Genomic DNA, 19,946 nt, shown 5'->3' on the forward strand with positions numbered 1-19,946 from the left:
CAACATGGACCGCTACACCCAGGGCAGGGGGCCCCCCTGGCGCTACTGGCCTCTCCCCGGATGCTGCGGGGGGAGGCACGACCGTCTCTGCGGAACTTTCCCTGCAGGACATTATGGGCGCCATCGAGGGCATCAGGGAAACCATCGCGACGCAATATGAGGCCCTGGCCCGTAAGATCGACACTGTCGCAATCGATGTCACCCTGATTCGGGCCGACCTCTCCAAAACCAACGAGAAGGTCCAGGCCCTTGATACACGGACCTCCACCCTGGGTGCGGAGGTGTCGGATCTGCGGGCCGCGCTTGGGGACATTAGAGTGGTCAACGACCATATGGCCCGGCGGCTTGAGGACTTCGAGGGACGGGCCCGACGCAACAACATCCGCATCATTGGTGTACCGGAGTCCTCAGACGGCCGCCCGGTGGACCTCGTGGTCGAGGAACTTATCCTGCAACAGCTGTCCCCGGCTGGCCTAAGTAAATTCTTCGCCGTGGAGCGGGCCCATCGAGTTCCGGGCGGCCGGCCGCGGCCGGGGGCCCCCCCGAGGCCTATCGTGGCTAAACTGTTCCACTACAGGGACCGCGACGCTATTCTGCAGGCTTCACGGACCCGTGGCCCGGTCCGCTACGAGAACTCGACCATCAATTTTTATCCGGACTTCACGCAACTGGTCCAGAAACAGCGGATGGGATTCCAAGGGGTGAAGCGCCGTCTCCGCGAGCGGGGCCTGAAGTATTCGATGATCTACCCGGCGAAACTCCGAGTGGAGCATGGAGAGCGGACAGCCTTTTTTGACTCTCCTGTGGCCGCAAGTGACTGGCTGGACTCGCTGCCGGACGGGGGTGGCCGGCCCGGGCCCTCTGGGGGCACCGCAGGTGACGGGTCCCCTTAGACTGACATTTGGTCCTTGCTTTTGCGGTTTTGCGCTGTGCAGTTGGGTCTTACTTCTTTTGCATACTGTGTCTTACCAGGACCCGTGAGGGGCGCGGGCGGGTTCGGGTCCCTTTCCTCCTCCGGGGTCTTTTTGTAGAATGGGGTTAGGGGGGCGACAGGCACACTGCAAGTTGGGGGGGGTCATTGGCCCGCAGGGGTGCAGGGTGGGGGGAGTTGGACTTGGGGTGGGGTTGGGGGGGAAGGGGGGTTGTTTTGTTGTGTGTTTTTTGTTTACAGGGCGAGGTATTGATTTTTGTCCATATTTGGGAACCGTGCTGCGGGCTGGGGGCCTCTTGATCTATTGGAGGGGATGGGGGGAGACGGGTTGAGGCTTATGTCGTGGAACGTCAATGGGTTGGGGGATCGTATTAAGCGGGGTGTTGTACTGCAATATTTGCGTCGTGTGACTCCTGATGTGGTGTTTCTCCAGGAGACGCACTTGGTCGGCAATGTCTGCCATGCGATGAACAGGGGGGGATACCGCCTCGTAGCTCATTCTGGTTTCACAACGGGCTCCAGGGGGGTGGGCATTCTCCTGCGAACCTCCCTTCCGGTGGAGATCACGAGGATAGTCTCGGATGACAGAGGGCGCTATGTGTGTTTGATTGGGAGGTGGGAGGGGCAGCCCCTTACCCTGGTTTCAGTCTACGTTCCCCCGGGTCTCCAGAACTCCACCTTTACTGACTTGGGTCGAATGCTGCTTGACCTTCCGGACGGCCTCCTGCTCATGGGCGGGGACTTTAACTCTGTGGTTTCGGGTGAACTGGATCGTCACCCACCGAGGACCCTCCCCGCTGCCCAGTCATGGCTGGGTGGGATGTTGGAGACCTTCGGCTTGGTGGATAGTTGGAGACTAATGCATCCGACCCAGTGTCAGTTTACCTTTCATTCGGGGGCGCATGGGAGTCTCTCTAGGCTGGACTACTTCCTTATGCCCGCGGCGCAGACTGGTCGGATTCGAGAGGTCAGACACTTGGCGCGTGGTATCTCCGACCATTCTCCGCTGTGGCTTCTCTTTGACACCGGGTCGCGGTCTGCAGGGCGGGTAGCTCCTATTAACCCTTGGTACCTGCGGGACCCTGCGACTCGTGACAGCCTGGTTAGGGCCATGGACCAATACTTCATTGAAAACGAGGGGTCGGTGTCGTCTGCGTTGTCCCTTTGGGAAGCCTTTAAAACTGTGATACGCGGACACGCCCTCGCCCAGATAGTGGTGGCCAAGAAGGTTAGGAGCGAGGCGGTGGTGAAGCTGGAGACTGACATCTCGGGGTTGGAGTCGGCCCTGGAGGCGAATGTTACTCCGGACGGGCTACATGCCCTTAGCCTGAAACAGTTCGAATATAGGTCCATGGTCACTGACGCGGCCAAAACTATGTATAGGGAGCAGCAGGGCCGATTGTATGACGCGGGGGACAAGGCGGGAAAGTTGATCGCGTGGCTGGACAAAAAGGAGAGAGTGAATCGTGTGGTCCCCGAGTTGCGTGCGGCTGACGGTGTGTGTGTGACTGAGCCGGATGAGATTGTGGAATGTTTCGCTGACCACCTCCGGGCGGTGTACTCCCCGGTGACTGACAGGGATGAGGAGGACTCTCGCCTCCTACTGAGAGATATTGCTCTGCCCGGCCTGTCCGTTGAGGACCGGGAGCGGCTGGACGCTCCCTTGTCGTCGGATGAAATAGCGACCGCGATCCGTTCCCTTCGCTCGGGCAAGGCTATGGGTCCTAACGGTCTGCCCATTGAACTATACAAATTGCGTCCTGATAAGCTTGCGCCCTTCCTCAGCCGCATGTTCCGCGACTCTCTCGCGGCGGGTTCCCTTCCGGCCGACCAGCGCTTGGCCACTATAGTCGTTATCCCCAAGGAGGGCAAGCCGCGAGACCGCTGTACTTCTTACCGGCCCATTTCACTGCTCAATGCGGAGCCCAAAATCCTGGCGAAAGTCCTGGCCAATCGATTGTTGAGTGTCGTGTGCGACCTTATTCATCCGGACCAATGCGGCTTTATCCCGCACCGCAACACCGCTCTTAACTTGCGGCGTCTTCACGGTGCCCTTGCCAGGGCGGAGTTCCTCTCCGAACCGGCCGTGCTGGTTTCTTTGGATGCCACGATGGCCTTTGATACTATTGAGTGGCCCTTCCTCTGGGCCGTCTTGGATAAATTCGGCTTTGGAGAGGGATTTATTGGCTGGGTGAGGCTCCTTTACACGGGACCCATGGCTCAAGTGGTGGTGAATGGGCGGGTCTCTCGGCCCTTTGCCCTCGGCAGGGGCACGAGGCAGGGGTGCCCGTTGTCCCCGTTGCTTTTTGCTCTCGCCCTGGAGCCACTCGCTGCCTGGCTCCGTTGGGAGCCCTCGCTTAGAGGGATCCGGTGGGGCCCGGGCTTCGAAGATCGGGTCTCGCTGTATGCGGACGATATTCTCCTGTATCTCACCTCACCGCGGCAGTCACTCAACGTCCTTTTTGACGTTCTGACCTCCTTTGGGAACAATTCGGGTCTCACGATCAATTGGTCTAAATCCTGCGTTTATCCCATCTCTGGTGGTCCTCCTCTCCTGCCGCCTCGGCTCCCGATTCAGATATCTCTGAGCGGCTTTAAGTACCTGGGGATATACGTTTCGCTGGACCCGGTGGCTCGCTATGAGCAGAATCTCCTGCGTCCACTTCGGCGGCTGCGGGAGGACACGGCCCGGTGGTGCAGGCTCCCCCTGTCCCCGCTGGGTCGGGCCGCGCTGTTTAAAATGATGTCCCTTCCCAGGTTCCTCTATGCACTCCAGAACTCCTTCGATGTTATCCCAGTGGCCTACTTTCGGGAGGTGGAGAGCCTGCAGAGGAGACTGGTGTGGGACGGGCGGGCGCGTATTGCTCTTGCCAAGCTCACTCTCCCCTGGTATGACGGGGGCATCGCGCTTCCTGACATTCGCAGGTACTATTGGGCCTCGCAGCTATCTGCCATTAACCACGCCACGTATGCGCCCGGCTTGAATCCGGCGTATGAGATGGACAAGTTCCTGCTTCCCGGCGGGAACTACCACAGGGCACTTTATTCCCGCCTGGCTGGCCGGACCCTTACGGGTCCTACTAAGATTGCGGTGCGGACCTGGAGGGCTGCCACTGCGGCCATGGGCTGGAGTGAGCGATTAACATGTGCTACTCCCTTGTTTGCTTCCGACCGCCTGGGAAGCTTGTGGACCACGAAGGGGTTTGACCAGTGGGACACGATTGGTATCAGCAAAGTGGGAGACCTGTGGCACAAGGGCGCGGTAAAGACTTTCGCGGTGCTCCAGGCCGAATACGAGCTGACCGACAGGGAGTTCTTCCGCTACGCCCAGGTTCGGCACGCCCTGCTCTCGGTCTTCGGGGAGGGGACCAAGATCCCTGTTTCATCGCCCCTCGAGGACCGCATACTTGATGGACATGTCCCTGATAGTACTATTTCTTTAATTTATAAAAAATTAATCAATCACCGGGCGGACCTTCTTGTTCGCCTTCGGGAGGCTTGGACTGGGGACGGGGTGGAATTGGACGACGAAGATTGGCAGTCTGCACTGTCGTCCCCCAAGGAGGTTGCCATTCCGGCTCGTCTTCGGTTGGTACAGCTCAAGATTCTCCACCGGGTGTATGTGACGGGTCCGCGCTTGGTCTCGATGGGATTTTCCGGCGACGGGCTCTGTAAGCGAGGCTGTGGGCTCAGCGCCACCTTTCTTCATATCCTTTGGGAGTGCCGCGAGGTGGCGGACTACTGGCGCCGGGTCCACACGGTTATGGGACAGGTCACCGGGGTTGTGCTGCTGCCGGAGGTGCGTCGCTGTGTCCTGAATGTGTGGGAGCCCAATGACTACAGCGCAGCTCAGACTCGGTGGGCGGCCCTAGGGAACATGATTGCCAAGAGGGACATAGCGCAACTTTGGGGCGCTCAACGGCCGCCCACCGTGTCAGTATGGAAGGAGAATATGGACTGGTGTATGTTTAGGGAGAAGACTGTGTATGTGGCCCGTGGCAAGCCGGGGGCATGGGGTAGAATTTGGGGGCAATGGAACGCGTATCGCGGAGGCATCTGTACGCCCCCCCTGGTAGATACTGATATCGCCATGTCCCCCTGACCCTTGATGGCTCCTGGCGCCTTTTGGAACAACTACATATGGACGTTCATCTTCCTTGACCCCCTCCCCCCCCCCCCCCTCCGTCCCCGGCCTCCCGGTACTCCTTTCTTTAGCGGTTTGCTCAATTGTCCTGACTGGAGTTTCCCGGGGGGAGCCTGACCCGCACTGGTTTCCCTCATAACTCGCCTTATGTTGTGTATTGTTTGTCTTTTTGTTTTTGTGATTGTTGGACTTACGCTTCCTGTTCCTCGAGAACTATCTGGAGCCACTGCAGGGCAGTGCCCTGGGAACTGATTGTAGTTTTGATATGTGTAGATTTCCTTCTGTACCTAGCGGCCGGCCCGAGTGGTTGTAGGCCCGTACTTGTAACCGAATTATTGCTTAATAAAACTTTTTCAAAAAAAAAAAAAAAAAAAAAAAAATTATATCTTTTCGCACAGCCCCAAATAGCATCATTTTTAAATCGCTGCGAGTTAAGAGAAGCATTGTCTAAGCCAAGTGGCTTTTAACCAGGTCTGCCTTTAGTGTGTGATGAGCACGAAGGTGAGTTAAAACTCTGGAGAGACATAATAGCGGTGGGAGGCTTGGGAGAGTGCATGTAGCTGGGGGGGAGCCTTCATTGTGAAGCCCCTACCCCAATGGGAACGATGCTCCTGTGGTTGATGGATCTCACGCGCTGTGCGCAGAAAGGAACTTCTTTTCCACCGCACAAAGCCATGAAGGCAACGACGTAGTGTAACCATTGGAGGAATACAGCGGCCCTGCACTGGTCACATCAGCGCCGGCAACAAAGAGTTGATCTGTAGCAAGACGCTAAAAGGGGTGGATTAAAGGGCTCGGCCTTGCCCATAGGCTGTACTCGGTGACGAAATGCAACCCACAGCTGGGCACCTCACCAAACTCTCCTACACCCCAGAGACGCATGCACCGCCCGGAGTCACTGCCCTGAAGATACAAAGGCTTTGTAAAATCACTGCACCCTGAAAGCTCTACCCTTGGACACTCACTGCTTTTGCATCATCAGTACGAGGCTGTCTACAGGAAATCTTGAAAACCCGGAAGACGCCTCTCTTCCGCCAAGCATTCTGCCTGGAATCCGCCTAATTACTCTGCCGATTGTTCTCACCCTCCTTGATTTGACACGAGCTCTAAGGCATTCCTTGGCTGCAGAATCACTTAAAAACATTACATGGGTACATTAATATGTCACTGCCAGCAGAGCACAGATATGTAATACAAAATGAGCAAAAGGGTCGTGACCAGCCATGTTTCTATGAACTTTTAAACTCAAACAAAACATGCTCCTGCAACGGAATATTTGAGTTCCAAAGGCACTGGGCCTATCGCAGAAGGCGCAGTGCTTAATTTGTATAAGATTAAGTCCGGGGCCCAAAGTTTCTTCCCATGAAGCACAGCCACTTTTGGTTCGGTGTCTGTGTGATGGGAGGGAGGCGCAGAGGTGGCGCTTGCGGCGCGAAGAGATAAGATGGCGGTGGAGTCCCGGGTCACCCAGGAGGAGATCAAGAAGGAGCCTGAGAAACCCATCGACCGCGAGAATGTACCATGTTCCCTGAGGGTCGGACTGCATGGATCAGGAGGAAGGCCTCTCTCTCCACTGGCCTTGTACTCCTGTTTTTTGCATAGCGTAGAGTATGCTAGACGCTTAATCCCATTGGCTCATCCTTTTAGTGGGACAGAGCGCTGATTGGACCAATCTTATAAGGATATACTTAATTAGATTATCATGGTGATATGGGCATGTTTAAAGTATATGTGTGTGTGTCTTGTTTGCTAAACATTCTTTTGTGGGCGCATTCTAGACCAGGGGCCTCCAACCTTTTCTGTTTTAAGAGCTGCTTATGTTCAATTAAAATAATCCCGAACTGCTATTCCTCATGGACTTGCAATAGCAGCCACATCTGGTTGCATTATAGACCATCATAGGCAAGGTTACCAGCAGTGATCACCTTGGTCCAGCAGACACGGTAGCCATTAATAATGTAACAAACATGTGCAATAGGGCACGCATTTGCTAGAGTTAGAGCTATTGGCGCTGTAAATTACAATGTCTTTTATCTATGTGTTTTGGGATGGAGCATGATGGTTGCATGTGGTGTGGAGTGGAATTATGAGTTAATGGCACAATGTAAACAAAAAACAATAGTGCATCAAACGCTGACTAGCAGGCTTGCAAATATATGTAAACTTACTGTAAATATTTTGATAAAGCTTCTAAACAACCCTAATTACAATACCAATATTAAAGAAAAACTCTTGTTTACTTTGCTCACATCCTCTAATTGTACATATTCAAACACTGTTTAATGATATTTATTATAAGTTAAAATTTATTTGTAGCCTTTTTTTATACATTTCGCGCCTTGATTTGAACCCGGTTCCCCAGGCCCAAAGACGTCACCTCTGTTTATTACCACTCATCCCTAAGGATCTCCTGTTTGTAACAGGTGCATTAGGCCGCACCCTGCGCCCTGGCAAACGCCGGCTTCATTGATGTCCTACTTGCATTTTTTATTAAAATCAGCGCGACTGCCGCCACGCTTTTTCTGTAAGTAGGACAGCCGCCCGCCTTCCCCAGTCTTATATTTTTCTTTTCATTTACACTCTCTCAATGTATCCAGTGGCAAACCACGTTTCCCCTTTAATTAAAAAAAAGGGGGTGGTGGGGCCACAAAAGTAACAGCTGCACTACCTCCACACCACCCTGTAGCTTACCAACTTTTTTATTTATGGCTGTCCTTGGTAACCTCTGAAGAATGTTTTCTGCCCACAAAGCGTGGGCCATGCCAAATTATGAAGATTTTAATTCCAGACTGGCAGGCCTGTTACCAGGACTTAGTTGCTTTTAACTCTGAGAAAAATACCAGCTCAAATTCCCGTTTAGCAGTGATCTTGAAGGTAAACTGTTGTTTTATTTTTAATTTGCATAAGTTTCAGGCGACTTTCCATTGGGAGGTCACTGCGTGACTAGGGTGAAACTAGAAGTTAACGGCGGGTTGCAAAATCAGGGGCACTATTTGTCAGAAAAATGCCACGACTCTACCGAGAATAAAATTTAAAAAAGTCCATTAAATTGCACTATTGTTCCTGCTAACATTTTACATACTTTACTTAATCTTGCATTCCCTATTAGTGTTTGCTTTTTCCAGGATCTTTGTACTTTTTTTTTTTCAGGCAGCATATTACTTTTGTCTCCCCTCCCACATAACCTATTTCCCATGTTCAGGTTCTCCAGCGCCGCAAGGTAATGCAAATGGCAATAGCGCTTTGTAAATGTAATAACGCCACTGGAAATAAAAAAACAAAAGTAAAAAAAAATTGACATTTTCAACGCCAACAGCTTTAACTTAGACAAATGCGAGACCTATTGCATTGCAAATGCTTATTTACTTTATGTGGATAAATTCACATGAGTGTTTCACATAATAGTAACAAAGTAACACATGCCTTTTCTTCCACTTGAAATGAGTCAGAAAATTGCAAGGGAAGACAAAGGTGGTGGTTGTCAAGTGTTAGCTTTCACCACTCATTTTTGGGAAAAAATGACAGATGTTACCCTGGACACATAAAACGGCTGGATGATTCTGTAACTGTACGCCGTTCAGTGCCCGAAAGACTGTGTTAGGTGGAACTTCCTTTTTAGGTCTCGCCTAGGCAGCACTTGCACTCTATTCAGGATAGGGCATAAAGTTCTGCCCAGTTTCCGCCCATCTTTTTAATTGGCTCCTGTCCCTGTCCATTGTGATTGGTGGCTTTTCCTTGGTCAATAGGCTTAGTAGTCCCTCCTTAGTACTGCCTTTTCTCTTCTTGTAAACTCCCATGAGGACACCCCCTGTTACATGTGTTGTTACTTGGTATGCTTTAATTACAGCCTCCAAGCACTATTTTCTTAAATAGCTTTGTCCTGCCTGCCATTGCAATCAGGACATGCTCTCTCGCAGCGGTCTTTGTTTTTTTTGTTGTATTTTTTTAACTAGTGCGGCACACCTTGCGGCCGCAGGCCTTTCTTTATGCAGGGCTCGCCCGTATTTAACTTAACAAAGTCTTTAATTTTTTATTTTTTTTTGTATTAAATAGCACCATGCAGCGCTTTCACTTTAATGTCAGCCTCGTGCCTTTCTTTATAGCAGCTCACCATATTTCCTTCAATAAAATGGTTTTTTTTTTTGAGCGCACCCATACCACGCTTTCAGTTTAATGGCGCGGGTGCCACGATTGCTTTGAGGTGTCATGCGCAGCCCTTCTCTGGCACTTATCGAAGAGACAAGCGAGGCACGCCTATGACATTTAATGAACATATGTTCGTAAAATATTCAATATCAAAACCAGTCAAGATTTGAATCCAAGGTACATGTACAGCGTTTGGTATTGCCTGGCCCCAACATGTCCCCCAGAGTAGCCTCTTCTTCTTGGGGCTTAGGGGCGAGGCAAAGGAGGTAACACAATTGTGCACAAACTTACGTAAGCATGCACACCCTTGCTGAAGGAAACTTGCGTGAGACCGTCACTCGAGATGCACTGCTCAAGGGCATGCGCACACCAAGAATTAGCAGAGGAGACTGAGTGTGAGGCGTCAGCACTGCAGCAGCGTGAGCTACAGTGGGAGCGCGAGGCCTTATCCTTTTGTTGCTGACTCTCCTTAGCCGCCCTCTCGCCGTCATGTCCACCAGCAGTCTACTAGAGCAGGTGAGACCATACTGCTGGCATGCCGCCAGCAAAGGCCACATGCTTCTGCAGCGCAAGAGGGCCGTGGCTTGGGCAGAAGCGTGGATCTTCACAGTCACAAGCCTTACCCCTTCCTAAGTCCATTTCTCAATTGTATATGCAGATCTTGCACTTCTTGTCTGCTTACAGGATAAGCTGGTACGGACCCCCAGCACAGGCCGCAGTCCTATTTCGGGTTCTCTTCCCTTCCTCAGTACAGGCCCCATATCCTCAAAAACCCTGGCTTGGGCTTCTTTCTGACTCACCGCAAAGGCCTGATACCAAAATTTCTAGCCAAATGGCCCACGGATCTTTCCCTTACCCATGTATCCTGTTCCTGCCCAGGGATCGGATTTCTTTTTTACAGTACGGCGTTGATTTCCACCCGTCACTCAGCATGCTTTTCGATCTTCTATTTAGAATTTAATTGCCACGTAGTCCCCAGTCTCTCTCTCACATGACAGATTGGCCCTCAACTTCAAGTCTTCTAGACCTCATTTTTGGGGGGGGGGGGGGGAAATAGCTTTTTTATTAGCATATGGTTTGGATTTATTTCCTTTTTAGATCCTGTACTTTGCGTAGGCTTCATTGATTTCCTTTGGTGCCCCACTCCCAGTTTCCCCAAAACATGGCATTCCAGTTCTACCACTCCGTGGTGTTTTACTTCTGTGTCTCCAGTGCTCCCGTTCTGTAAGACTAAGGAATATCTCACATACTCTTATCAGTACTACTTCTTGGCAGTCGTGGGTGGCTCCATGGTACCACTTATTTTCCAGCATTAGTGACGCGCCTCTCCTAATGGCTTTTTGCTTAAGCTACTCCCCAATTCATAATGCAATCTACATAGCACTTGTAATGCACTTGCTCTTAACTACTTTTTTTTTCGTTCCCCATTTCTAATGGAACTTGCTTCGGAAATGATGCAGAGACCAAAAGGTAGCCAGGGAAACTAAAAGTTTGAGCTATTGGCGCTGCATTATTATTAGCAATGCCAATAGCTCAAACTTTCAGTAATGCGAGACCTATTGCATTGCAAATGCTTGTTAACATCTGCATGTAAGAATGACTTGAGATACTGGTCACAATGGTGATGAAGCAGATCCATTGCTGAGCAGCACAACCTCATACCCCCTGAGGAAAGAAGTGCAGAGGCTGCCTCCGTTCACAGCTCTTTTCCGAAGTGGGACACTTTGATGATCTTCATGAAGGATCAGCCGGGGTAAGACTCCAGCTGCAGGATATAGCAACGCATTGGTGCCTTGACCTGCATCCTGTTTGCAGTCAACAGGGCATTACGCTTTTCCATGTGATGAAGGGGTAGCTGGTCTGTTGCAAGGACATTTTGTACAGTTTGAGAGTTGGTTGCTCAGCCTAGCCTCCTTGGCTGGTGTAATTGACCTTGCAAATCGTTTGGAAAAAGAGCAACATCAGCAGTAAGTACAATAGCATCTGAAAGAAACACGTTAGTTAGATTCCTCACCTTAGAATATCCCCAGGCGTCAGGCTGGATCCGGAAAGATTCTTCGTCAGCAATACCCTTGCGCGTCGCTAGGCGTCGACTGCGGCTCCGCGTCCGTCGTCGTGATCGCCAGGATGACATCATCAGAGTACTTAGACGCCACCCTCGCGCGCTCACGTCAGTTCTTCTTTTTTCCGTGCCAGTAAGCGCCGATCCGGGAAGAGCATACCCTTTAGTCACTTTTTGACTAAACTTTTTTGAACTCTTTTGGTTCCATTCTTCGTTGACCTCGACTCTGGTGCCGATAGGGATGCCTGGCTTTAAAGCTTGTGACTCCTGTCGCCGACTGATGTCGGTCACGGACCACCACCGCCGGTGCCTCTATTGCCTTGGGGCCGACCACGATGCCGAGTCGTGCCTCGACTAACGGGCGTTGACTTTGAAGGCTAGTCGGGAGCGGTCTCGCAAGCTGCTCGAGTTCCGGCAGCCGGCTCCGTGCCGTTCAAGGTCCCGGTCAAGGAGGAGGTCGAGGGACCGGTTGCGGAGTCGCAGCCACCACCGCTCATCGGGGTCCAAGTCTTAACGATCCGGTAAGTCGAAGCACAGCAAGAAGAGGCGACATTGCTCTTCTGGCTCCCCTCAGTCGTGCGACTCGGCTAAGGGTTCGGGTGGCACCACCCACGCGGCTCAGTCAAAGCCGCAGGAATCCTGTCCGTCCCCATACCCACTGGTCCCTGGGACTGACGCGACTCCGGCGGAGGTCAGTGCCTTCCTCGATACCTGCCGGCGCGCCTTGGGGCACCGCAGGCTCGACTTGAAGGCCTAGCGAGCCGGCGGCTCCGGCCCCGGCGCCGTCGTTGACTTCGGTCCCAACGCCGCAGGTCCCCGAGGGATCCAGGCCTGGATCCCAGTCAGCGCCGGTCGACCTCACGACCCCTTCGCCGGCGCCGACTCCTCCGATGCCACCCTTGGCGCCGCCTTCGGACGATGCCGTTCCCCGGTTTAGTCCCGGTCCGAGCCCGGCGTCGGAGCGGCGCTGCCCGGCGCCGCACCCAACGCCGATAGGTGGCAATTTCATCTTTCGCCCAGCTCCGATCATTCCACCTGTATACCAGGAATCGGATGACGGTGACGACTGGGAGGGGTCTAAGGCAGGGCCAGTTATCTCAGGACTAGGCAGACGAACTGGGGGATGCCAGTGGTCTTAACACCACCCCTGACACTGGCTTCATCTCTCCTCCGACCGTGGCTTCGGAGGAAGGTGCTACGTTTTCTGTGGTGCTGCGCAAGGCGGCCGAAGCCCTTGGGCTGGAGCTCCCTGCTGTGGCCGTGAGGACTAATCTCCTCACTGAAGTGCTCCAACCGTCAGCGAGCTTCTCGGAGCCTCTGCTGCAGTTTAATGAAGCACTGGTTGACGTTCTGAAGGGCACCTGGTCCTAGCCCTCCACAGTTCCCCCTGTGGACCGGAACGTGGCCCGGTGCCACCACCCTGCACCGGGCGACCCCAGTTTTCTGTCCATGCACCCCACACCCGAGAGCCTGGTTATCCAGGCCTCTACCTCCCAGACCTCCTTCCCGTCCGCTCCCCCGGATCGGGAATCCAAAAGGCTGGAACAGTTTGGGAAGAAACTGTTCTCCTCCCTTAGTTTGGGGTTGCGGTCTATCAACACTGCGTCCCTTTTGGACCGTTACTCCCACTCCCTGTGGGATACGGTGGAGGAAGTGCTGCCCCAGTGTCCGGAGGAGGCCCGGACACGGCTCGCTCAGGCTCTTGCCGAGGGGCGGGATGCGGCACGGCATGCAATCCAATGTGAACTGGACACAACGGACTCGCTGGGCAGGGCAACGTCGACCACGGTGGCGCTTCGTCGCCACGCCTGGCTGCGGTCCACGAGTTTTTCCGGGGATGTCCAGAGCACCCTCATGGACATGCTCTTCGATGGCAGTCGCCTTTTTGGCGACAAAGCGGATAGTGCACTGGAGCGCTTTAAGGACTCCAGGGCCAAGTCCTTGGGCCTCTCGGCCCGGCGCCCGCAAACTTCCGCTTTTGGCCCCTTTCATGGCCAAGGAAGGGGCGCCCTCTCACATCCGCCTAGCCACAGGCCGCAGAACCAACCTCCACGTGGTCGCGGACGTGGATTCCCGCGAGGCGGTACAGGGGGACAACGTGTCGGTCCGTCCACATCTACCCCAGCAGCATCCGCCTCAAAGCCTTCCTAGTCCGAGCTTTCAGGCCCTTTCCACACCAGTGGGAGGCAGAGTTTGCCATCACCTGCTCCACTGGCGGTCTATCACATCGGACAGGTGGGTGCTGCAAATTGTCCGAAGGGGCTACTCCCTCCCCTTTGAGGCGACCCCTCCATCCATGCCACCGCAGTGCCACCAAATTTCGGGGGAGCACTTGCAACTTCTGCAGGAGGAAGTTACGGCCCTCTTGGCCCAGGGGGCCATCGAGCGCGTTCCTGGACCAGAAGTGGGTCGTGGTTGTTATTCCCACCACTTTTTGGTTCCCAAGAAGGGCAAAGGGGGCCTACACCCTATCTTGGACCTCAGGAGCGTCAACGCCTTCCTCCGGAAGGAGAAGTTCAAGATGCTCACCTTAGCTCAGGTTCTGGCTGCCCTAGACCCTGGAGACTGGATGGTAGCGTTGGACTTGCAGGACGCTTATTTCCACATCCCGTCCTGCCGGCCCACCGACGTTACCTGCAGTCCACAGTGGGCCAAGAGCATTTTCAGTTTACCGTGCTCTCCTTCGGCCTCACCAGTGCCCCTCGAGTGTTCACGAAAGTGATGGCGGTGGTCGCAGCTCATCTGCGCAGAATGGGGGTTCCAGTCTTCCCCTATCTCGACGACTGGACTTGGTTAGATCTATTCGCCACCGAAGAGAACGCGCAATGTCAGCACTTCTGCGCGTTGGAGTTTCCAAGGCGGCACTCGCTCGGGGACGTCTTTTGTCGCGAGTGGAGTTGCGGTCTGTTGTACGCCTTTCCGCCTGTACCACTTCTGCCCAGAGTGCTGAAGAAGATTAGGCGCGACCGGGCCCAAGTCATCTTGGTGGCTCTGCATTAGGCACGAACATGCTGGTATCTCAAGCTACTCAGTCTATCGATCGATCCCCCGATACGACTGCCTCTTCAGGAGGACCTTCTGTCGCAGTAGCAGGGGACAGTCCTCCACCCGAACCTGTCCAGCCTCCACCTCCATGCGTGGAGATTGAGCGGCGGCAGTTGATGCCATTTGACTTGCCTCCTGAAGTCTGTAATGTTATTCTGGCAGCCAGGCGTCCCTCCACAAAATCGGTATACGCCTGCAGGTGGAACAAATTTGTGGCATGGTGCACAGCAAAGGCTGTGGATCCCCTTTCCGCCCCTCTTTCTGAGGTTCTCCTCTTTCTTCTTTCCATGGCCCAGCAGGGCTCTGCTCTGGGCACCCTTAAAGGTTATCTTTCTGCTATTTCTGCTTTCTTACGGCTTCCTGATCAGCCTTCTCTTTTCAAATCCCCTGTTGTTTCTCGCTTCTTTAAGGGCATTACTCACATGTTTGCTCCTGTCCCTTTCGTAATGCCTCAGTGGGATTTGAATCTGGTATTGACGTTTCTGATGTGCGCTCCCTTTGAGCCACTTCATAATTGTCCCTTTCGTCTGTTGACGCTTAAGACTGCTTTCCTGGTTGCCATCACCTCTGCTAGAAGGGTGAGTGAGCTCCAGGCTCTCTCTTCTAATCCTCCTTTCCTTTCTGTCCATCCGGACAAAGTTGTTCTCAGGACTCGTCCTTCCTTTCTTCCTAAGGTGGTAACTGCCTTTCACATCGGACAGTCTGTTACGCTGCCCACCTTCTTTCCGCCTCCACATCCCTCGGAAGAGAGGCTCCACCGTCTGGACCCAAAATGGGCGCTGTCCTTCTATCTGGACCGCACCAAGTAGTTCCGGGTGGACGACCAACTCTTTGTCGGCTACGTGGGCGCTAAGAAGGGACGGGCGGTGCACAAACTAACCATCTCTCGGTGGGTCGTTTTGTGTATCAAGGCCCGTTACTCCTTAGCTAAAAAGGAACCTCCTGTAGGGCTGAGGGCCCATTCCACTCGGGCCACAGCGGCGACCACTGCCCTGGGCCGGGGAGTCCCCTTGCAGGACATTTGTCAGAAAGCAACGTGGGCCTCGCTGCACACGTTTGCCAAACACTATTGCCTGGACAGCCAAGTCCGGAGAGACAGCTTCTTTGGCCGTTCTGTTCTCCAGGACTTTCTGGTGTGATCTTGGTTCGCAGACCCACCACCGGGGTTGGTATTGCTGGGGTATCTATTCTAAGGTGAGGAATCTAACTAACGTGTTTCTTTCAGATGAACAAGTTACTTACCTTCGGTAACGATATATCTGTAAGAAACATTAGTTAGTTAGATTCCTCACCGACTCACCCATCCTCCCTGTTCTGCGAACCTATATCTAGGGTTGAGACCATCCCTTTCAGGGTCCTAGAATTTTTTGGCACCAGTGTCGGTCTCTTGCATGGCTCTGCGTTCCTGGCGCGGAAAGCTATGTACAAGATCCGACATCAGCGCGCGAGGGCGGCGTCTAAGTACTCCGACTAAGTCATCCCTGCGATGACGACGGACACGGAGCCGTAAGCGACGCCTAGCGACGCGCAAGGGTATTGCTGACGAAAAATCTTTTCGGATCCAGCCTGACGCCTGGGGATATTCTAAGGTGAGGAATCTAACTAACTAATGTTTCTTACAGATATGTCGTTACCAAAGGTAAGTAACTTGTTCAACACCATCGCCTCAGTGACCCAAGGGAGAGCGACCTTGCCTCTAAAAAGAATTACTGTGCCTTGGGACAGAAACTGACTGTGGAAGAGCACGACCACGCAAGGGCCCCTCCCATGCATGGGTCAGTTGGAATTCTAGCGAGCCCTCTCAGACTCCACAATATTATTATTGACTGGCGGTTGCTTTTACCACCTGCAGACAAAAAGATTAGACGTAATGGAAAATGGTAGACTTGCTATTGTGGCGCAAAGGCAATCGGGCATTTTTCACCAAAATATTTGTTCTCTTTTCAGTAGTCAACATTGCCATGAGGCTGAAAGAATCATTCGAACTATGTATGGTGTGTGAAGGTTTCAGAAACAATAACTGTGTTATGGGTCATCCTCAATAATTTAATGTTATTCCGTGGGCTTAATTTTGTCTTAGCAGACATCCAATGGATTTAATACGCAATGTTGAAATAACAAGTGTGGCATATGTGTGATGCTTTATTAGCTTTCTACGTTTAAAAACAGAAAGCTGTATAGCAAATCTTCTTTGGCGTGCCAAGTGAGATGGGTTTGATGCTTGGTTCACTCAGTGGTAGTTGGTGTGTGTGCTTGTTTGTATGCGTATACAGTGAACCAACAATAAAATATGTGATCTTTGGTATGTACAGTGCACACCACAAACTTTGTCTCGTGTTTGCTGTTCTTGCAGAGTACTGACAGTTTATCACTTGCAAATAGTTCTTGACTTCTGTTTTGACTTTTCTCTTTCAGTTTAAAGCCCATGCATCTTTCTACTATCCTCTCTTGTGTGAAATTATGCAGTTTGACCTGATCCCTGAACTTCGAGCAGTTCTCCGGAGGTTTTTCCTGCGCATTGGAGGTGTTTTCCAGATCTCCCAGCTACCAGATCAAGAGCTTGCCACAAACGAGCATTAGCACCAGCCTGTCACTACTACTGTAGTAAGAGGAGATGGAACCTGCAGGCGGAGCTTTTCATTCTGGTTTCCCCCTCATAAGTTCATCGCGCTTCGCAGTTTCTTTGCCAGTGGCCTGTATCTCAGGTTCCAGGTGCGGTACAGATACTTTGAGCACTCCACCGTGCAGCACTCCAGCCTCTCTGTTGCCTGCTGATGGACTCTCCTTCCTGTGCTCTCTCACCACGCCCATTGCTCAGCAAGCCACAGAGGCAGATGAGCACCCATCCAAGGCCTCCAGGTGGGCTCGAGGGTTCTTACTGTTCTACACAACAGGAAACCAGTTTCTGTTCTGTGGCTGGCGTAGGAGGAGACTTTACCCAAAGAACGACACACATGCTACTATTGGAACTTTTGTAAGATATACAACTAAGGACAGCTGTATTCTGAAGGACTACATGTTTATTGTGGAAAAATTAATGATAAATATATTGTTATTTGCAAAAAAAATCTAGCGACTACTTCGGTTATTTTTATTCAGAAACGTCTGAGATATCGGTAACCATCCTTCTGTGAAAATATGTACAGAGATGCAAATCTGTAATATAAAATCTTAAACACTATGTAATTCTTCCTGCACTGTTTAATTTTATTTCTGTATTTTCTTATTGATTTGCTGGCGACCCAATACATTTTATTTGAACATTGCACTAGAAAAATGTTTTGAGGGGAGGGGTTTGAAAAGCCTTTACTTTTCTTCCATTCTTCGGGCATCGTATAATCCAGAATTTTAGCGTTGCTGAAACAAGAAAGGATGTATAACAATGCAAAAACACCTGCTGTGATGCACGTTTTAGGGATTTTGAGAATTCGATGAGAAATTATAAAACAATCCATCAAGTACTCGAAACTTGAATCACTGCAGACAATGTAGTTTTCTCTGCTGCCACGGACAGTTACTTATTGGTTGATGTAGATTTCACTCTGTACAGAATTTTGATTTTGATTAAATTAAGTAAGGGATCTTGCTTGGCTTCGTTTGCCCAAGGACGATTACATTAATTGAACATGTATCCTTACAGGTGGTAACAAAGAAAACAAGCTTGTCAAGCATTCTGTATTTCAGTGGATGTAGAAATTTTTGCAGACAGACAATGTATATGGTACAGACATGTAAAGTTTTCTATGTAAAATTCTGTACAACTTTCTGTACAATATTGGTTCTCATCGGACATATTCTAATCAGGTTATAGGTCAATAAAGTTTTTGAATTCTTTCCTCAGTGCAATCAAGACCACTGTTATCTACTGCAGATGCTTGTGTGCACCCAACATTTTGAGTGGGTGGAATGCCAAGTATGTTTTTATACACTGCAGAGCATGTAATCCTGGAATCCCTTTACCACAAACATTTTGATCCTCACGATTCCGAGTAAAATGCCTTTTCTGTCATTGTTAAAATGTAAATTTGAAGGCGATGTTTGACCTTACATTTAAGAATTGCAGAGGTTTAGAGCCAAACCTGGTATTTTTAATTACAATTTAAGTTAATGTATTGAATGACTGTGCTCTGAAGCTGTACCGGTTAGAATCAGAATATCTAAAGTGGATACTAGAAAGTGTTACGAACCCAACATTGCTACATTGTTTCTCTTCCTTGCATTTAGAGGCGGGGATATTCGTATAGTGGGGACAGGGACAAGAAAGAACTAGGAATCATTACAGTGAGGCTCGTTTGTGAATAATCCAGCAATTACTATGAATGTCATTGATTCATAGTTAATTACAAATAGATGGCATTTCTGTCCCTGCTACAACACTGTTGACTTTTCTCAGTCTAGTCCCGACTCGGCTTTTTCACCACGATCACTGCATTGTTTAACTCTTAAGTCCTTTTGACGTAGCAGCAGGAAAACCTTTAGGGCCATACCCTTTTAAAGATACATATATATTATGCACTTACTTACTTGTGCAGGACATGGGGCCGTAATTATGGCAGCAGCCTTAGAAAAGTGACTCTCCACAGAACAGACACTCTCTTAAATCGGATACTGGGCACTGACACAGGCAAGACTAATGAATGCCTGACAGCGCATTTACCCCTAATAGCAACCTGCTGCCAGTGTGGGTGGGTTGTACACACTGCCAGAAATAGGCCATCAGATGATGAGGTGCGCAATGACAAACGGCACCATGGTGAAATGGAAAGTTTTTGTTTTTGCTGTTGACTTCCGCATGTCTCTGGATGGAGGAGACACGAAGCCCTTATTCTCCTGGAACTCTCCGCAGTATTTGAAATTCTCCCACCCCATCCAACACCTTCACAACAGTGGAATCGAAAGACATGCGCTTCAATGGATCTGCTCCTTTCTGACTGGAAGAAGCCAGTAAATCAGCCTGACACCGTGCACATCGGATGCCTGTGACATCATTTGCATAGTTCCGAGAGTATCCTTCTTGAGCAGGACCCTCTTCAACGCATACATGATCCCTCTATCCAGCACTGTCCTCTCTCATGACAGCGATGTCCTTTCCTATGCTAATGACATGCAACTTCCAGTACCCAGATCGAGTTCAATGTCTGTATGGCTGAAATCACACACTGGATAAAAGCAAACTATCTGAAGCTGAACACTGAAAAGACCAAAATTGCGATCTTCACAAAGTGCATTCCACAGATGGAATCCACCTGGTGGCCAACAGAGCCAGGACTGACTCCCACCCATGCCAAGAACCTCTAGATTGTCTTCGACAGCAAACTCGAAATGACCCTCTAAGTCAACGCAGTCACCGCCTCATACTTCCATACCTGAAGGTGCTAAGAAAGATTGTCAAATGGCTCCCAATCAGCAACCGGAAAACCATCATGCACATGCTTGTCACAACCGAGCTGATCTATGGGAACATCCTGTATGCTAGGATCAACAACAAACTCACCAGAAGACTGCAGACCATTCAGAACGCAGCGGCCAGAATCACTCTCATTCACCCACACTGCTCTCACATCACACTACACCCGAAGGAGTTCCACTGACAACCCATACACAAACAAGCACAATTC

General features: G+C 51.2%; 1 protein-coding gene across 1 annotated transcript in view; it reads left to right on the plus strand.

Moving 5' to 3' along the window:
* ARFGEF1 (ARF guanine nucleotide exchange factor 1) overlaps positions 1–18,162 on the plus strand; it is a 1,069,199-nt gene extending 1,051,037 nt beyond the window's left edge. The window contains exon 39 of the mRNA XM_085605493.1: positions 16,744–18,162. Within this exon, the coding sequence (XP_085461619.1) occupies positions 16,744–16,908 (165 nt within the window). The 3' untranslated portion in view covers positions 16,909–18,162. The remainder of the gene's footprint in view (positions 1–16,743) is intronic.
* Positions 18,163–19,946: the final 1,784 nt, after the last annotated feature.

Source organism: Triturus cristatus, chromosome 5_1 (assembly GCF_964204655.1).
Source record: "Triturus cristatus chromosome 5_1, aTriCri1.1, whole genome shotgun sequence".
Taxonomy (NCBI): domain Eukaryota; kingdom Metazoa; phylum Chordata; class Amphibia; order Caudata; family Salamandridae; genus Triturus; species Triturus cristatus.